At 43.0% G+C, this 15521-nt stretch overlaps 1 protein-coding gene across 1 annotated transcript; it reads right to left on the bottom strand.

The window, feature by feature from the left end:
- Window positions 1–236: 236 nt before the first annotated feature.
- On the bottom strand, window positions 237–7616 carry LOC119484897 (cell wall integrity and stress response component 4-like). The gene is made up of 7 exons (XM_037764074.1): window positions 7326–7616; window positions 2078–2142; window positions 1837–1982; window positions 1509–1723; window positions 867–931; window positions 632–777; window positions 237–381 (listed from the first exon to the last, which is right to left on the bottom strand). The coding sequence occupies exons 1-7, from the start codon at window positions 7614–7616 to the stop codon at window positions 278–280; spliced, it is 1032 nt and encodes a 343-aa protein (XP_037620002.1). The 3' UTR covers window positions 237–277.
- Window positions 7617–15521: the final 7905 nt, after the last annotated feature.

Here is a 15521-nt window from a genome sequence, read left to right as displayed (position 1 = left end):
TTTGATCACTTACAATCTTAATGATTAGATTTTCAATAAAATGATATTGGAACAAAAGTGATTGTAACATCAAATATGGAAAATACTGAAAAACAGTCTCAATCTCTGACACACAGTGCACGTCTTTTTACCACATGGCATTATATTGGTAAATTTCATTATGCACACTTGTTATATCTTCTTTTTTTTTGGTTCGTAAGTACATCGTTTTTTCCCCCACACTTGATAGCATAGAATAAGCTATTGACAAAGTCAGTGCATCTGCCTTGGGTGTCGGTTATAAGTCCATCAAAATCTGTGCCAAAGCCAGCAGTGTTAGTGAAAAGACTGCCAGTGAGCCCATTGTGGGCCGTGGAGGACTGCTTGATGTTGATGTTGACTCTGAAATATTAGAAAAAGCAGAGGTTGTAGTCAGTAAAATTATCTGAAGTGAAAGTAACTTCACAAGTTCAAAGAACAGTCTTTAAAAGTAAGCTACATCCCAACCTTGAGCCCACATTGTACTTTCATATTTAAAAATGACCAGAGAATTACAAATATGTTATCGTGACATGTATTTAGTTATTTAACAGATTAAAATATGTAAACAATAAAATCATAAAGTTTGACTTTTAAGCCTCCAATAACTTACGTGCAGAAACGCGGGTGGATATAACGTTCAGGGAGGAAGAAGGGCTTGTAAGCGCATTGGTGAATTCTGAACTAATATTGCTTGCTGAAGGAACTGAGTTTTTATCTTTGAACACAAGGGTCGAGTCGACAACCACTGATCCATTCCTACAGTGACAAAGAGAGAAAGCTTTTTAAAATTAGGTAAAAGGCAAATGTCTGGCAAAACTTAGTCAGTGATTGAAATTCAGTCTTACGTTAGTGCGTTAACGATGGAGCGAAGGAAAGATGGTCCATACACATTTGCACCCACTCCGTTTAGCTGAAAGACAACATGACAAAAACAATACATAAATACAACATATGTCTGCAAGCACCAATGAACAGCTTACTACAAATGCAAGTTCCCTGATTGCCCTGCAAGACAGGGATGTGGCTATGGTTTGAAGACAATGGCGACTGAGCCACAATGGGATCTGGGCTCACTTTAGGGGACGTAACTAACTTGCAGCCAGTGAGAACAGAAAAAGAAATACCTTCCAATATAATGCAATAATCACTGTGTGCATTATGGAAATGTATATATTAAATTCTTAAAACATGGCTGCTGTATACTGTATTCAAATACGCTGTAACATTGGCTTTTGTTGTTTCCGTAGGAAAGTTATGGGGACAGACTAAATGATTAATGTACATCAATGCAAAAGTATAACATGAGTGTTCCTATATTCTGTGTGCACGCTGATAAGAGCTTTTTCCCAAAATAAAATATTTGCTGATTATTTGCAGTTAAATTTAGAAGATGCTTCTCTGTCTAATGATGCCCATGGAATATTATTGTTACAAAATAAAATCACAATTTATTTGCAGTACACTGTTACAGTGCAAAGACATCTTACCTCTTTGACCACCTTTGCGACTAAAATCTGATACGCCTCTGAGGATGAGTTGGAGAGATCTGATGAGAATGTTTGGTTGAGACTAAAGTTAAGGTCGACAGTTCCTTCACTGGATGTAGGAGGATCTGTTGATGCAGTGGTGGTGGTTTCTGTGGTTGTAGCAGTTGCTGTAGTTGTAGTTGTTGCAGCGGTGGAAGCAGCAGAAGAAGAAGAGGCTGTACAAATACCAATGGGTTAACAATTATTATGACACTGTAATATGCATGTAATTTAAACAGATTGATGAACAGATTAATTTAATTAGATTTTTAAATTTCCAATTACTTACTTGCATTAACAGTGCCTGATATAATGTTCAGGGAGGTAGAGCTGCTCGTAAATACACTGCGGAGTTCTGTAGTTGCATTGCTTACTGAGGGAACTGAGCTGTCATCATTGAACACAAGCGTCGTGTCGACAACCACTGATCCACTCCTTTAATGAAAAAGAGAAAAAGCAACACTTTTAAACAGCAAGTGACTGGCAAATGTGCAGAAAAATATAAGCAAGTGATTGAAATTGAATCTTACGTGAATGAGTTAACAATTGAGCGTCTGTAAGATGATCCATACACATCTGTACAGGCTTTGTTTACCTGAAAGACAACATTACTGTAATTTGCAATGTAATGGTTTAGAAAAAAATTTAAAAATGTTGCTCTGTTTTGTTTGGAGGCTGATACATCTTACATGCTATATTCTGCATACATAATATGTTTACAAAATTAAAGAACATCTACCAGACTCTACTTCCAAAAATATTGGGTAAAAAAAGGTATACAATGGGGTATTTAAACAAAAAGATTAGCTTTTGGTGCGTCACAATGGCAATTGTGGGGACAAATAGAATGGCCAAATTTCCATGTACTGTACATCAACGCAAGAACAGTAGAAACATCAGTATATTCAGTGTGCAAAGGGATCAGATTTATTTCCAAAAAGATAAATATACTTCTTTCTCGGGTGATCCTTATAGAATTTCTTTTTTTTTTGGTGTAAAAAGCATATTTTTATATCATCTTACCTCCTTGACCACTTCTGCAGCCAAAGTCTGGTACGGCGTCGAGGATGAGTTTGAGAGATCTGATGTAAATGTTTGATTGAGACTAAACTCAAACCCAAGGGTTCCCTCACTGGATGTAGGAGGATCTGTTGATGCAGTGGTGGTTGAAGTAGCTGGTGCAGCAGTGGTAGTGGCTGTTGCATTAGGAGCTGCAGTTGAAGCTGCTGTAACATTGGGAGCCATTGTGGGAGCAGCAGTTGGGGCAGCTGTAGCATTAGGAGCTGCAGTTGGAGCTGCTGTAACATTGGGAGCAGCAGTTTGGGCAGCAGTTGGGGCATCTGTAGCATTAGGAGCTGCAGTTGGAGCTGCTGTAACATTGGGAGCCATTGTCGGGGCAGCAGTTGGGGCAGCTGTAGCATTAGGAGCTGCAGTTGGAGCTGCTGTAACATTGGAAGCAGCTGTTTGCGCAGCAGTTGGGGCATCTGTAGCATTAGGAGCTGCAGTTGGAGCTGCTGTAACATTGGGAGCCATTGTGGGAGCAGCAGTTGGGGCACCTGTAGCATTAGGAGCTGCAGTTGAAGCTGCTGTAACATTGGGAGACATTGTGGGGGCAGCAGTTGGGGCAGCTGTAGCATTAGGAGCTGCAGTTGGAGCCGCTGTAACATTGGGAGCCATTGTCGGGGCAGCAGTTGGGGCAGCTGTAGCATTAGGAGCTGCAGTTGGAGCCGCTGTAACATTGGAAGCAGCAGTTGGAGCAGCAGTTGGGGCATCTGTAGCATTAGGAGCTGCAGTTGGAGCCGCTGTAACATTGGGAGCAGCAGTTGGAGCAGCAGTTGGGGCATCTGTAGCATTAGGAGCTGCAGTTGGAGCCGCTGTAACATTGGGAGCAGCAGTTGGAGCAGCAGTTGGGGCATCTGTAGCATTAGGAGCTACAGTTACAGCTGCTGTAACATTGGGAGCCATTGTGGGGGCAGCAGTTGGGGCAGCTGTAGCATTAGGAGCTGCAGTTGGAGCCGCTGTAACATTGGGAGCCATTGTTGGGGCAGCAGTTGGGGCAGCTGTAGCATTAGGAGCTGCAGTTGGAGCTGCTGTTACATTGGGAGCCATTGTGGGGGCAGCAGTTGGGGCAGCTGTAGCATTAGGAGCTGCAGTTAGAGCTGCTGTAACATTGGAAGCAGCAGTTTGGGCAGCAGTTGGGGCATCTGTAGCATTAGGAGCTGCAGTTGAAGCTGCTGTAACATTGGGAGCCATTGTGGGGGCAGCAGTTGGGGCAGCTGTAGCATTAGGAGCTGCAGTTGGAGCTGCTGTAACATTGGGAGCCATTGTGGGAGCAGCAGTTGGGGCATCTGTAGCATTTGGAGCTGCAGTTGGAGCCGCTGTAACATTGGGAGCCATTGTCGGGGCAGCAGTTCGGGCAGCTGTAGCATTAGGAGCTGCAGTTGGAGCCGCTGTAACATTGGAAGCAGCAGTTGGAGCAGCAGTTGGGGCATCTGTAGCATTAGGAGCTGCAGTTGGAGCCGCTGTAACATTGGGAGCAGCTGTTGGAGCAGCAGTTGGGGCATCTGTAGCATTAGGAGCTGCAGTTAGAGCTGCTGTAACATTGGGAGCAATTGTGGGGGCAGCAGTTGGGGCAGCTGTAGCATTAGGAGCTGCAGTTGGAGCCGCTGTAACATTGGGAGCCATTGTTGGGGCAGCAGTTGGGGCAGCTGTAGCATTAGGAGCTGCAGTTGGAGCTGCTGTAACATTGGAAGCAGCAGTTTGGGCAGCAGTTGGGGCATCTGTAGCATTAGGAGCTGCAGTTGGAGCCGCTGTAACATTGGGAGCCATTGTCGGGGCAGCAGTTGGGGCAGCTGTAGCATTAGGAGCTGCAGTTGGAGCCGCTGTAACATTGGAAGCAGCAGTTGGGGCATCTGTAGCATTAGGAGCTGCAGTTGGAGCCGCTGTAACATTGGGAGCAGCAGTTGGAGCAGCAGTTGGGGCATCTGTAGCATTAGGAGCTGCAGTTGGAGCCGCTGTAACATTGGAAGCAGCAGTTGGAGCAGCAGTTGGGGCATCTGTAGCATTAGGAGCTGCAGTTGGAGCTGCTGTAACATTGGGAGCCATTGTTGGGGCAGCTGTAGCATTAGGAGCTGCAGTTGGAGCTGCTGTAACATTGGGAGCCAATGTGGGAGCAGCAGTTGGGGCAGCTGTAGCATTAGGAGCTGCAGTTGGAGCTGCTGTAACATTGGAAGCAGCAGTTTGGGCAGCAGTTGGGGCATCTGTAGCATTAGGAGCTGCAGTTGGAGCCGCTGTAACATTGGGAGCCATTGTCGGGGCAGCAGTTGGGGCATCTGTAGCATTAGGAGCTGCAGTTGGAGCCGCTGTAACATTGGGAGCCATTGTCGGGGCAGCAGTTGGGGCAGCTGTAGCATTAGGAGCTGCAGTTGGGGCATCTGTAGCATTAGGAGCTGCAGTTGGAGCTTCTGTAACACTGGGAGCCATTGTTGGGGCAGCAGTTGGGGCAGCTGTAGCATTAGGAGCTGCAGTTGGAGCTGCTGTAACATTGGAAGCAGCAGTTTGGGCAGCAGTTGGGGCATCTGTAGCATTAGGAGCTGCAGTTGGAGCCGCTGTAACATTGGGAGCCATTGTCGGGGCAGCAGTTGGGGCATCTGTAGCATTAGGAGCTGCAGTTGGAGCCGCTGTAACATTGGGAGCCATTGTCGGGGCAGCAGTTGGGGCATCTGTAGCATTAGGAGCTGCAGTTGGAGCCGCTGTAACATTGGGAGCCATTGTCGGGGCAGCAGTTGGGGCATCTGTAGCATTAGGAGCTGCAGTTGGAGCCGCTGTAACATTGGGAGCCATTGTCGGGGCAGCAGTTGTGGCATCTGTAGCATTAGGAGCTGCAGTTGGAGCCGCTGTAACATTGGGAGCCATTGTCGAGGCAGCAGTTGGGGCATCTGTAGCATTAGGAGCTTCAGTTGGAGCCGCTGTAACATTGGGAGCCATTGTCGGGGCAGCAGTTGGGGCAGCTGTAGCATTAGGAGCTGCAGTTGGAGCTGCTGTAATATTGGAAGCAGCAGTTTGGGCAGCAGTTGGGGCATCTGTAGCATTAGGAGCTGCAGTTGGAGCCGCTGTAACATTGGGAGCCATTGTCGGGGCAGCAGTTGGGGCAGCTGTTGCATTAGGAGCTGCAGTTGGAGCTGCCGTAACATTGGAAGCAGCAGTTGGAGCAGCAGTTGGGGCATCTGTAGCATTAGGAGTTGCAGTTGGAGCTGCTGTAATATTGGAAGCAGCAGTTGGAGCAGCAGTTGGGGCATCTGTAGCATTAGGAGCTGCAGTTGGAGCCGCTGTAACATTGGGAGACATTGTCGGGGCAGCAGTTGGGGCATCTGTAGCATTAGGAGCTGCAGTTGGAGCCGCTGTAACATTGGGAGCCATTGTCGGGGCAGCAGTTGGGGCAGCTGTTGCATTAGGAGCTGCAGTTGGAGCTGCCGTAACATTGGAAGCAGCAGTTGGAGCAGCAGTTGGGGCATCTGTAGCATTAGGAGCTGCAGTTGGAGCCGCTGTAACATTGGGAGCCATTGTCGGGGCAGCAGTTGGGGCATCTGTAGCATTAGGAGCTGCAGTTGGATCCGCTGTAACATTGGGAGCCATTGTCGGGGCAGCAGTTGGGGCAGCTGTAGCATTAGGAGCTGCAGTTGGAGCCGCTGTAACATTGGGAGCCATTGTCGGGGCAGCAGTTGGGGCATCTGTAGCATTAGGAGCTGCAGTTGGAGCCGCTGTAACATTGGGAGCCATTGTCGGGGCAGCAGTTGGGGCATCTGTAGCATTAGGAGCTGCAGTTGGAGCCGCTGTAACATTGGGAGCCATTGTCGGGGCAGCAGTTGGGGCATCTGTAGCATTAGGAGCTGCAGTTGGAGCTGCTGTAATATTGGAAGCAGCAGTTTGGGCAGCAGTTGGGGCATCTGTAGCATTAGGAGCTGCAGTTGGAGCCGCCGTAACATTGGGAGCAGCAGTTGGAGCAGCAGTTATGGCAGCTGTAGCATTAGGAGCTGCAGTTAGAGCTGCTGTAACTTTGGAAGCAGCTGTTGGAGCAGCAGTTTGGGCAGCTGTAGCATTAGGAGCAGCAGTTGGAGCAGCAGTTGGGGCATCTATAGCATTAGGAGCTGCAGTTGGAGCTGCTGTAACATTGGAAACACCTGTTGGAGCAGCAGTTTGGGCAGCTGTAGCATTAGGAGCTGCAGTTGGAGCCGCTGTAACATTGGAAGCAGCTGTTGGAGCAGCAGTTGGGGCATCTGTAGCATTAGGAGCTGCAGAATAAATAAATATGACATTAGAGCAAGACAGGTTGAGAATGACACAGACTGACCGGAAATGACATTGTCATGAAACGTAAAGCAAAACAAGTTTATTCATATAAGAACCAATACCAATGTCAAAATCTATCAAAAGTTATATTTGTCACAGCAATAGATTAATTGTTGAAGCTAAGGGTCATGTTGACTGTTGGTGAGGACATATCTACCAGCAAAATCAAAAGTGAAAAGAATATGTTGCTATACCTGAAAATAAAGTTGTGAGAACTGGTTGTGGTGAGGTTGTATTTAATGATGGTATCATTGTATCTCTTCGTGGAGAGGTAACATTTACTGTTGGTGGTGCTGTGTTGTCATGTATTGAGGTTGCATCCATCGTTGTTGATGTTGAATTGACTGAACGCGAGGTCATATAGCCAAGTGGTGAGGTTGTGTTTCCTTGTGGTGAGGTAGTATGGATTGTTTGTGAGGTCATGTTTACTGGTGGTGAGGTCATGTCGACTGGGAATGAGGTGATGTTGACAGGTGAAGAGGTCATGTGGGCTATGGGTGAGGTTGCATTGACTAGTGGTGGTGATGTCATATGGACTGATGATGAGGTCATGTTGACAGGTAAAGAGGTCATGTGGGCTATGGGTGAGGTTGCATTGACTGGTCTTGAGGTTATGGGGACTGATGGGGAGGTTACATTGGCTGATGGTGAGGTCATATGAAAAGTTTGTGAGGTCATGGTGACTGGTGACGAGGTCATGTAGACTGGGGATGAGGTCATGTTGACAGGTGAGGAGGTCGTGGGGGCTAATGGTGAGGTTGCATTGATTAGTGGTGGTGAGGTCATGTGGACTGACTTTGATTGGATAAAACAAAATAAGTTGGTACTAAATATCTCAAAAACCAAATCCATTATTCTGGGATCTAGTCATAAGCTGTCATCTATGCCCACACTGAATCTCTACTTGGACGGTGAACCTATACAGCAGGTGGATAAGGTCACATTACTGGGACTAACTATAGTCAATCAATTGTCATGGGTAGAGCACATTGACACAATTGTCAGGAAAATGGGAAATGGCATCTCCATGGCAAGAAAATGTCTTCCGTATGTTCCAGCACACATTCTGGGACAAGTAGTTAAATCTTTAAGTTTAAGCCACCTGGACTATTGCTCTCCTGTAAGGTCTTCTGCACCGAAAAGTGTACTGCGGAAACTACAAATTGCCCAAAACAGAGCTGCAAGACTAGTCTTACACTGCCCCATGAGAATGAACACAGACAGCATGCACCATAAACTGTCATGTTTACCAGTAGAGAAAAAAGACTCACCTTAAGCACAGCAACATTCTTTAGTAACAGCATTTATTCTACTAACCCCGAGTTTTTATACAGTCAAATTACCAAATGCAGGGTCGTTCACAGTCATTTCACTAGAACAGCAGGTGATGGCCAAATCCTGTTACCTCACCCAAAATCGAATGCCTTAAAAAAGACGGTCATTTATTGTGTCATCAATCATTGGAATAGCTGCCCTCTTTACATCCGTCAATCCTCTAACAAATCCTCATTTAAATACTATCTAAGAATACATTACTTAAGCAGCTGATCGATAGTCCAGTGTTGGTCATGTATAGTTTTTCTTTTGTTCCTTTTCCCTGATGATGGGCTTTGAGGCTAAATGGTTGTGGAAGATGTGTATGAATGTGAAATTTATATATGTTTGGAAAATGTTTATGTTATTAGTGTAACACAAATATGATGTTGTATATAGTATGTATGTGATAAATGTAATATGCTTAATTTTCGGACCCCAGGAAAACTAGCTGGTGCCATTGGTATCAGCTAATGGGGATCCTTTTTAAATAAATAAATAAATAAATACATTGTTTTTAGTGTATTCTCCAGCACATAGTTTGCCCATTTCTTATTGCTGTCTTGAAAGAAAGTACAGTAGTATCATGTTACCTGCTGTCACATTAGAGGTGGTAGCTGATGCGGAAGTTGTTCCCATTAGTCCTGTAGAGAAAAATGTCACAAAGATCAAACCTAAATTCAGCCCAATTCAAAATTATGTTATTTTAAAGTGTTATAAATTAGTCTCCTTGAAACCCGCCCACTTTATTCTCTCTCCCTCTCTCTCTCTCTCTGTTGTGCACGCACGGACACACACGCACACGCACATAAATACCTGCTAATAGGAGAAGGATTATAAAAGGATCCATCCTCACTTTTTCTGGTTCCTGTGAAATACGAAGGACATTAAAAATACATTTTGAATACATTTCAGTATGAAGAACAAATATCCACACTGATGTCATTCTCATATACACTCTGTTTCCAGTTTATTGGGTACACCTAGATTAAAACTAATGCAGTCTAATAAAAGAGCTCCGCAATAAAACCTACCTTCATGAAGGTTACAATGTTCAGTTAGTTTTAGTAGAAACTGTTTGAGAGATGTGTTGATTTGACTGAATGGCCAGTTGGAGGTTATAGTTTTTCAGTGCTGTTATATTGCATTGTAGTATTAAAACTTCAGTAGGCAGAAAGTTTTTGGCATCATTGGGCAAAAATTCCATAATTACTTTTCAACATATTGTAATTCAAGTGCTCTGAGAGAAAACTAGACTTCTGCACCTCCTCATGGCTCTGTTTTCAGGCTTTAAAAAATCTAGCCCGTGAAGGGAGACTGTGGCCAATCACAGGTCATTTCAGAGTTCCCATTGAGTGTTCCTATTGGCTGTGCTCCGGCTGGTGGGCGGTGCTTGGTATTTCCTTGACTGATCTCAACATGGCTGCCGGCGGGTCAAAAAAGTTCTCATTTTACAGCTAAACAGTAAACTACAACATGTTTCTGAAAACATTTGAGGTGAGAAATAGGCATTACAGTAACAGGAGGACACAGAGGCACAGGATTTTTTTCAGATTACCTGTCTCATGTACTACTGTCAGGATATAGTGACCGTTTCATAAAAATACGTTTTTAAACATATTTGCTCTATTTCTACCCACTGCTGCTTTAAGAGGTATTTGTAATATTTTGTCGACCCCATTTATATCAATGATGATGGTGAATATGAGAAACACCTCTCACTATATCATAATACAATTCAGCAACACCACAAAGTACAGCCTCCAAAATGCCTATAAAGTTGAATCAACACCTCTATAAAACTGTTTCTACAAAAAAATAACTTTATAACCCTTTTGAATGTAAGATTTATTGCAGAGCTGTTGTATTAGGCTGCATTAGTATTAACAAGGTGTACCTAATTAACTGGTAACTAAGCCTATGATATAGCAACTCAAATGTTATAACAGAACAAGAGTGCTTTTGATGTAATGGCTCTGTTTTTCTATCATCTTCCTCTGTGTGCTAATGACTCACTGATAAACTCATCCTTGTAATTTAGCGGATGCTTAAAAGACATATAACACATTTTGAGAATGCCTCACACTCATGGCAACAATCTGGAGAGACAAGTTTGTGTAACTTTACCATATCTCACTTTGTCAGATAGCATCACACCTCGGGGCTGTTCAAGATTCCAACAACAGGCGTATCCCGCCCTCACAAGACTACTGAAGAATTTCGCAAAGGATTTTCTTTTAGATTCTTTTAAATAAACCCAGAATTTATGCACAGCATAAAATCATAATGTGATCCATTCAGATTTCTCAAAGGAAATAATTAAGGTTACTGCTGACCAGTTTATGTGGCATATTGTTTCTTTGTGGAGTCAATTCTAATTTCTGCCATATTAATTTAGAAGTTGTGGGGAAATGATCAAATCACACTATAAATAATATTCTGATAATTCTTTGACAAGAACATGATTCTGATAAGCTAAACTCTGTTAAAAAGAGCAGTTATGGTTGCTTTCAAAGGCACTTTGAAAACAGCTAACTTTGTCAACAGCTAAACAGATATTCACTACTTTTCATATAGGCCAAAATCAGAAAGAGTCAGTCAAACCCCTGATTTGTGGTACCATGCTGATGTTCAGCTTAGTAGAGAATGACAAAACAAATAAAGAGACAAGCAAGACAGCAGTCAAGATAATTATGAAGAGAAGTGATTTTGTCTCAATTGGATTGTGATCTGGACTCTGACTCTGCCACCTCCGGGCTTTAACATTTTATTATCATCTGATAATGATACAGTTATGGTTAGTATGGCTATTAAGATCAGACAGAAAAATAAATGAATCTGTTCAACTCCCTAAATATCCTGATCTGTATAAGCCATGAGTGTACCAACCTTTCAGTTTGAGTTTCATGAGTGTCTGTGATAAACTGAATATTTATATTCAAAGTAATTATCAGAATACATTTCAATACTTGCATATATTTTTGTATTTTCATGTCATAAACATTGATATATATTTGTCAAATAAAGCAATTGTCTTTACAAGGGTTAAATTCACTGAAATTCCTATTAGACAATCAGAGCTGCTACATCACAAGAACTTTCACTGAGAGCAGCCACACCCTGACAAGCCAATTACAATCCGTCAGTGTTGAGTATATAGGCTACTATACTGTATGTTTAACTGTTACAGCCTTCAGAATAATATGCATTATTTTTATCAATGATTTGTTCATGAGGATGTTTTTGTTTCTATTTAAGAAGTTGTGGTATATTGACACATTGGAAATCAAAAGTGTGTCTGAGCAAATACCTGAAAAGTAAGAGTCAATAAAAATGTGTGACACAAAATCACTACACATATTAAAGGAAAAGCATAGACCGAGAATTAGAATTAGAATTCCTTTGATAGCTTTCTGAGCCCAAATGGAAATCATTCATATAAAATCACACAATTCAATTCACAGTCACAAAAAAGTTGAAAACCAAGAAAACCACAAATCCAAATGTAGTACGTATGCATATATGTATTACACATTGAAACAAAAATTGCTTCTTCTTATGGTTGATATTTTAAATGTTCAGTTCAGTATACAGCCATGTCAATATAAAGATTTGGTTTCTTACCGTAGTGGAGTCCAACTGTGCAGCAAGACAAGAAGACAGAAGTGAGGACAGTCAGTGGGTCAGAGGGCCTTTTAAGAGTCACCAGAAATTCGTACCCTTTTATACCACTGATATAACTTGCAGGACTTGTTCTGCTTTGTTATTTCCTGTAAAAAAGGGATGGTAGTAGGACCCAAGGCACAATGTAAAAGATAGATTGTGGGGTGGGGTTGGTTGACGTAAAGTTGAGAGATGTAAATACCAATGCAGTTAGATTATAGAAAGCAAAACAAACGTCTCGTTAAGTTTTGCAAAGAGCAGAGCTGTGAAGTTGATTTGTCTGTAATAACACAAACATTATTGTATGAAAACAATAACTTTTGATAAACCTAACCATCACTAATCTGCATCATTACCATAAAATGATCAGCACAGGCTATTAACTGTCTCATCCTAAAGCGAAAGCTCAAATGTTTCACTCCTATACACTCATCTAATGCATCTATTACTACATTCAAGCAATACCTGCCAGCTGATGTTTTAATTGTTTTCCTTATTTAAATTCAAAAGTCTGCATTGTTTAGACTGTCCACTCCTTAAACCCACAAATTACCTACCTCTTTCAATTAATAATCAATTAAAGGGGCTCCATGTAAGAATCAGAAATTGCTTGTAACAGTGACACCTGTGGCCGTTAAGTCAACGACAGTCAGCAGCCGGTTGCTTGCGCTTGTGCTCGTACTATGAAGATGCAAGCGAGCATCGGCGATAACAGTGAGACGACACACACTAGACTGAACGGGATTGACAGCTAAAACCACAATATCACTATATTTCACTTAAATTTACTTGGCAGTTGAGTACCTTGCCAGGTATTAATATTTCTATCTTTGGACAGATTTTGGCACTGCGATAACATCACAACCGTACAAGATCCAGTCATGAAACTGTGGCAGCTGCCAATTCTCTGGTGTTTGCTGTTGTTTCCCTTTTCCCTGGTGTTTTTTTGGTTGAGTTGCTGAGTGATTAGAGGGTTATTCAGTTCACCTGTTGCGCAGGGTGTGGGGACTGGCTCTTAAATGATAGTTGAGAGCAGCTTGGTGCATTCCCCTCTTGGCCAATCAGGGTGTAACGACGCCCTTTCTGTAGGGCTTAAAAGAGGAGGGAAACTGCACACCCAGTGTCATTCTGGTGTCTCCTTCACTCAATGCAACATGTGTTATCAGCTTTACCAGAAACTCTGGTCTGTTTTGGGCCCTTTTGGGATTCTGTGATCTTTGTGTTTTGTTTGTTGAGAGTGTTGACTCTCCTAGTTGGGGAAACAAGTTAAGTGCCAACCAATTGGGTTACCTGCACTGGGACGTTTAGGTACTATTTGTGCAACGATCTGGCTTGCCTTACAATAGCCTAACGCCTGCAGGCTGTATTTTTGTATTCTATTCATTTGTTGATTTTCAATGAAACCCTTTATACCCATTTCTTTTAGTGTATTTTATTTGGAAAAACTTTAAAGGAGGGTAAAAGGAAAAGCAAAACCAATATTTCAGTTTCCTTAATTGTTTGTTATTATAGAGGCATTTGTTCATTATTGAAGAGGTATTTGTTCATTATTATTATTAAGAAGGCATTTTATTTTATATTATTATGTGGATGGGAACTGTTTTTCAGTCTTCTGACTGAACAACTAAAGTCTGGGGAACTCAGTACCGCCACATAATTGGCAACCACGAAGGGACACGTAACACAAAGCATAATCTTTCAATAAAGAGATTTAGTTTTGTGTCCCATCTTCTGATATCTATTTAGCAAGTGTATTTGAGTGTATATTTCTGAAATGTGTATTTGGAGTGTAGCTTGACTATTAGTCCAAATAATTACTAGTGACCATCCATCATGTCTTGGGAAGATCCAGACATTACAATGACCGCATTGGAACCGTCGCTTGCGGAATTGGAATCCGAGCTTTCTTTAAATGTTAGCTTGGATATGCCTGTAGTTGGGCAGGAGGTGCACTTACTGGATGATGATGATGATGATGAAGAGGGATGGGTAGATGCTCCAGTAGAACCACAATTGTCTGTGGACACTCATCCTCTTTTGGCTTTAGAGGGCTTATTACTTCTGCCGTCATCCCCAGTTCCTGTAGCTCCTCCCACCCAGGAACACTCAGATTCGGATTTAGTTATTTTTGCTAATGCTGTAGAGTCGATGAAACTTGTGTTTAAAAATACAGTGGATTGGCAGCGTGAGTGGCTGTCAAACATTTCAAAGGGCATACCCATCGATAAAGCTCTAAAAATGTGTACTACTCTCATAACAAATGTGGTGGAGAAAGCAAGTAACCATTTGCTCGCAGAAGTAAGGGATTTTGGTTCAAAGTGCATAAATGCCATTCAGTGGAATGCACAACAAACACAGTCTGAGTTCCAAGAGTCCCTGATTACTGACCGTCAAAACTTGATGACCTCCATTACATCCGCGGTCACTGAAAACAAGGATGTACAACTTCTGGTGACCGAGGTGCATACATTGCAACAGCAGATGGGTTCAGTGCAGGCTACCCTTGAGTCTCTTGTGCGTCAACAGTGTGCACTCAATTCTCAGGTCAATTCAATACATAAGCGAGAGGAATGGGTCCTTAAAGAAGCAGTCACACCTGTTGCAGTTTCGTCTCAAGCACACACATATCCTGTTTCTCCAGTTGTTAAAAATGTGGTTTTGTTGCCTACCTCCGCACCTGTGGGAGTTCCTTCAGATTGCTCAGGAGCTGCTGCTCCTAAGGGTGAAATTTTCCAGGATGATGGTTGTAGAGTGACTGATGGCAAACTTCCAATTAAGATGTTTTTCCCTTGCTGTGGCGGGCCTCAGGATGAGAAAGATCCTTTGGTGTATTTGCAAAGATGCAGTGACTTCCTGTCTCTGAAACCACTTACTCATGGTGAGATCCTAGCGACCATGAGAAGTGTATTGCATGGTTCTGCACGTGATTGGTGGGAGACTGTTAGGGAGAAAATCCTCTTTCAATTAATAATCAATTAAAGGGGCTCCATGTAAGAATCAGAAATTGCTTGTAACAGTGACACCTGTGGCCGTTAAGTCAACGACAGTCAGCAGCCGGTTGCTTGCGCTTGTGCTCGTACTATGAAGATGCAAGCGAGCATCGGCGATAACAGTGAGACGACACACACTAGACTGAACGGGATTGACAGCTAAAACCACAATATCACTATATTTCACTTAAATTTACTTGGCAGTTGAGTACCTTGCCAGGTATTAATATTTCTATCTTTGGACAGATTTTGGCACTGCGATAACATCACAACCGTACAAGATCCAGTCATGAAACTGTGGCAGCTGCCAATTCTCTGGTGCTTGCTGTTGTTTCCCTTTTCCCTGGTGTTTTTTTGGTTGAGTTGCTGAGTGATTAGAGGGTTATTCAGTTCACCTGTTGCGCAGGGTGTGGGGACTGGCTCTTACATGATAGTTGAGAGCAGCTTGGTGCATTCCCCTCTTGGCCAATCAGGGTGTAACGACGCCCTTTCTGTAGGGCTTAAAAGAGGAGGGAAACTGCACACCCAGTGTCATTCTGATCTCTCCTTCACTCAATGCAACATGTGTTATCAGCTTTACCAGAAACTCTGGTCTGTTTTGGGCCCTTTTGGGATTCTGTGATCTTTGTGTTTTGTTTGTTGAGAGTGTTGACTCTCC

This window comes from Sebastes umbrosus, chromosome 3 (genome assembly GCF_015220745.1).
Source record: "Sebastes umbrosus isolate fSebUmb1 chromosome 3, fSebUmb1.pri, whole genome shotgun sequence".
In the NCBI taxonomy this organism is placed as follows: domain Eukaryota; kingdom Metazoa; phylum Chordata; class Actinopteri; order Perciformes; family Sebastidae; genus Sebastes; species Sebastes umbrosus.
The sequence above is the reverse complement of the archived record's forward strand: the minus strand, read 5'-3'. Positions and strand labels throughout refer to the sequence as shown.

What these genes read in the sequence shown, in the direction of transcription:
- LOC119484897 (XM_037764074.1), bottom strand. Translation starts at nt 7,616, where the DNA reads ATGACCTCATCCCCAGTCTACATGACCTCGTCACCAGTCACCATGACC. An exon ending in TCGACATGACCTCACCACCA is followed by an intron (nt 2,143 to 7,325) that starts GTAAACATGACC and finishes GTTGTCTTTCAG; the next exon opens with GTAAACAAAGCCTGTACAGA. An exon ending in TCAATTGTTAACTCATTCAC is followed by an intron (nt 1,983 to 2,077) that starts GTAAGATTCAAT and finishes TTTTCATTAAAG; the next exon opens with GAGTGGATCAGTGGTTGTCG.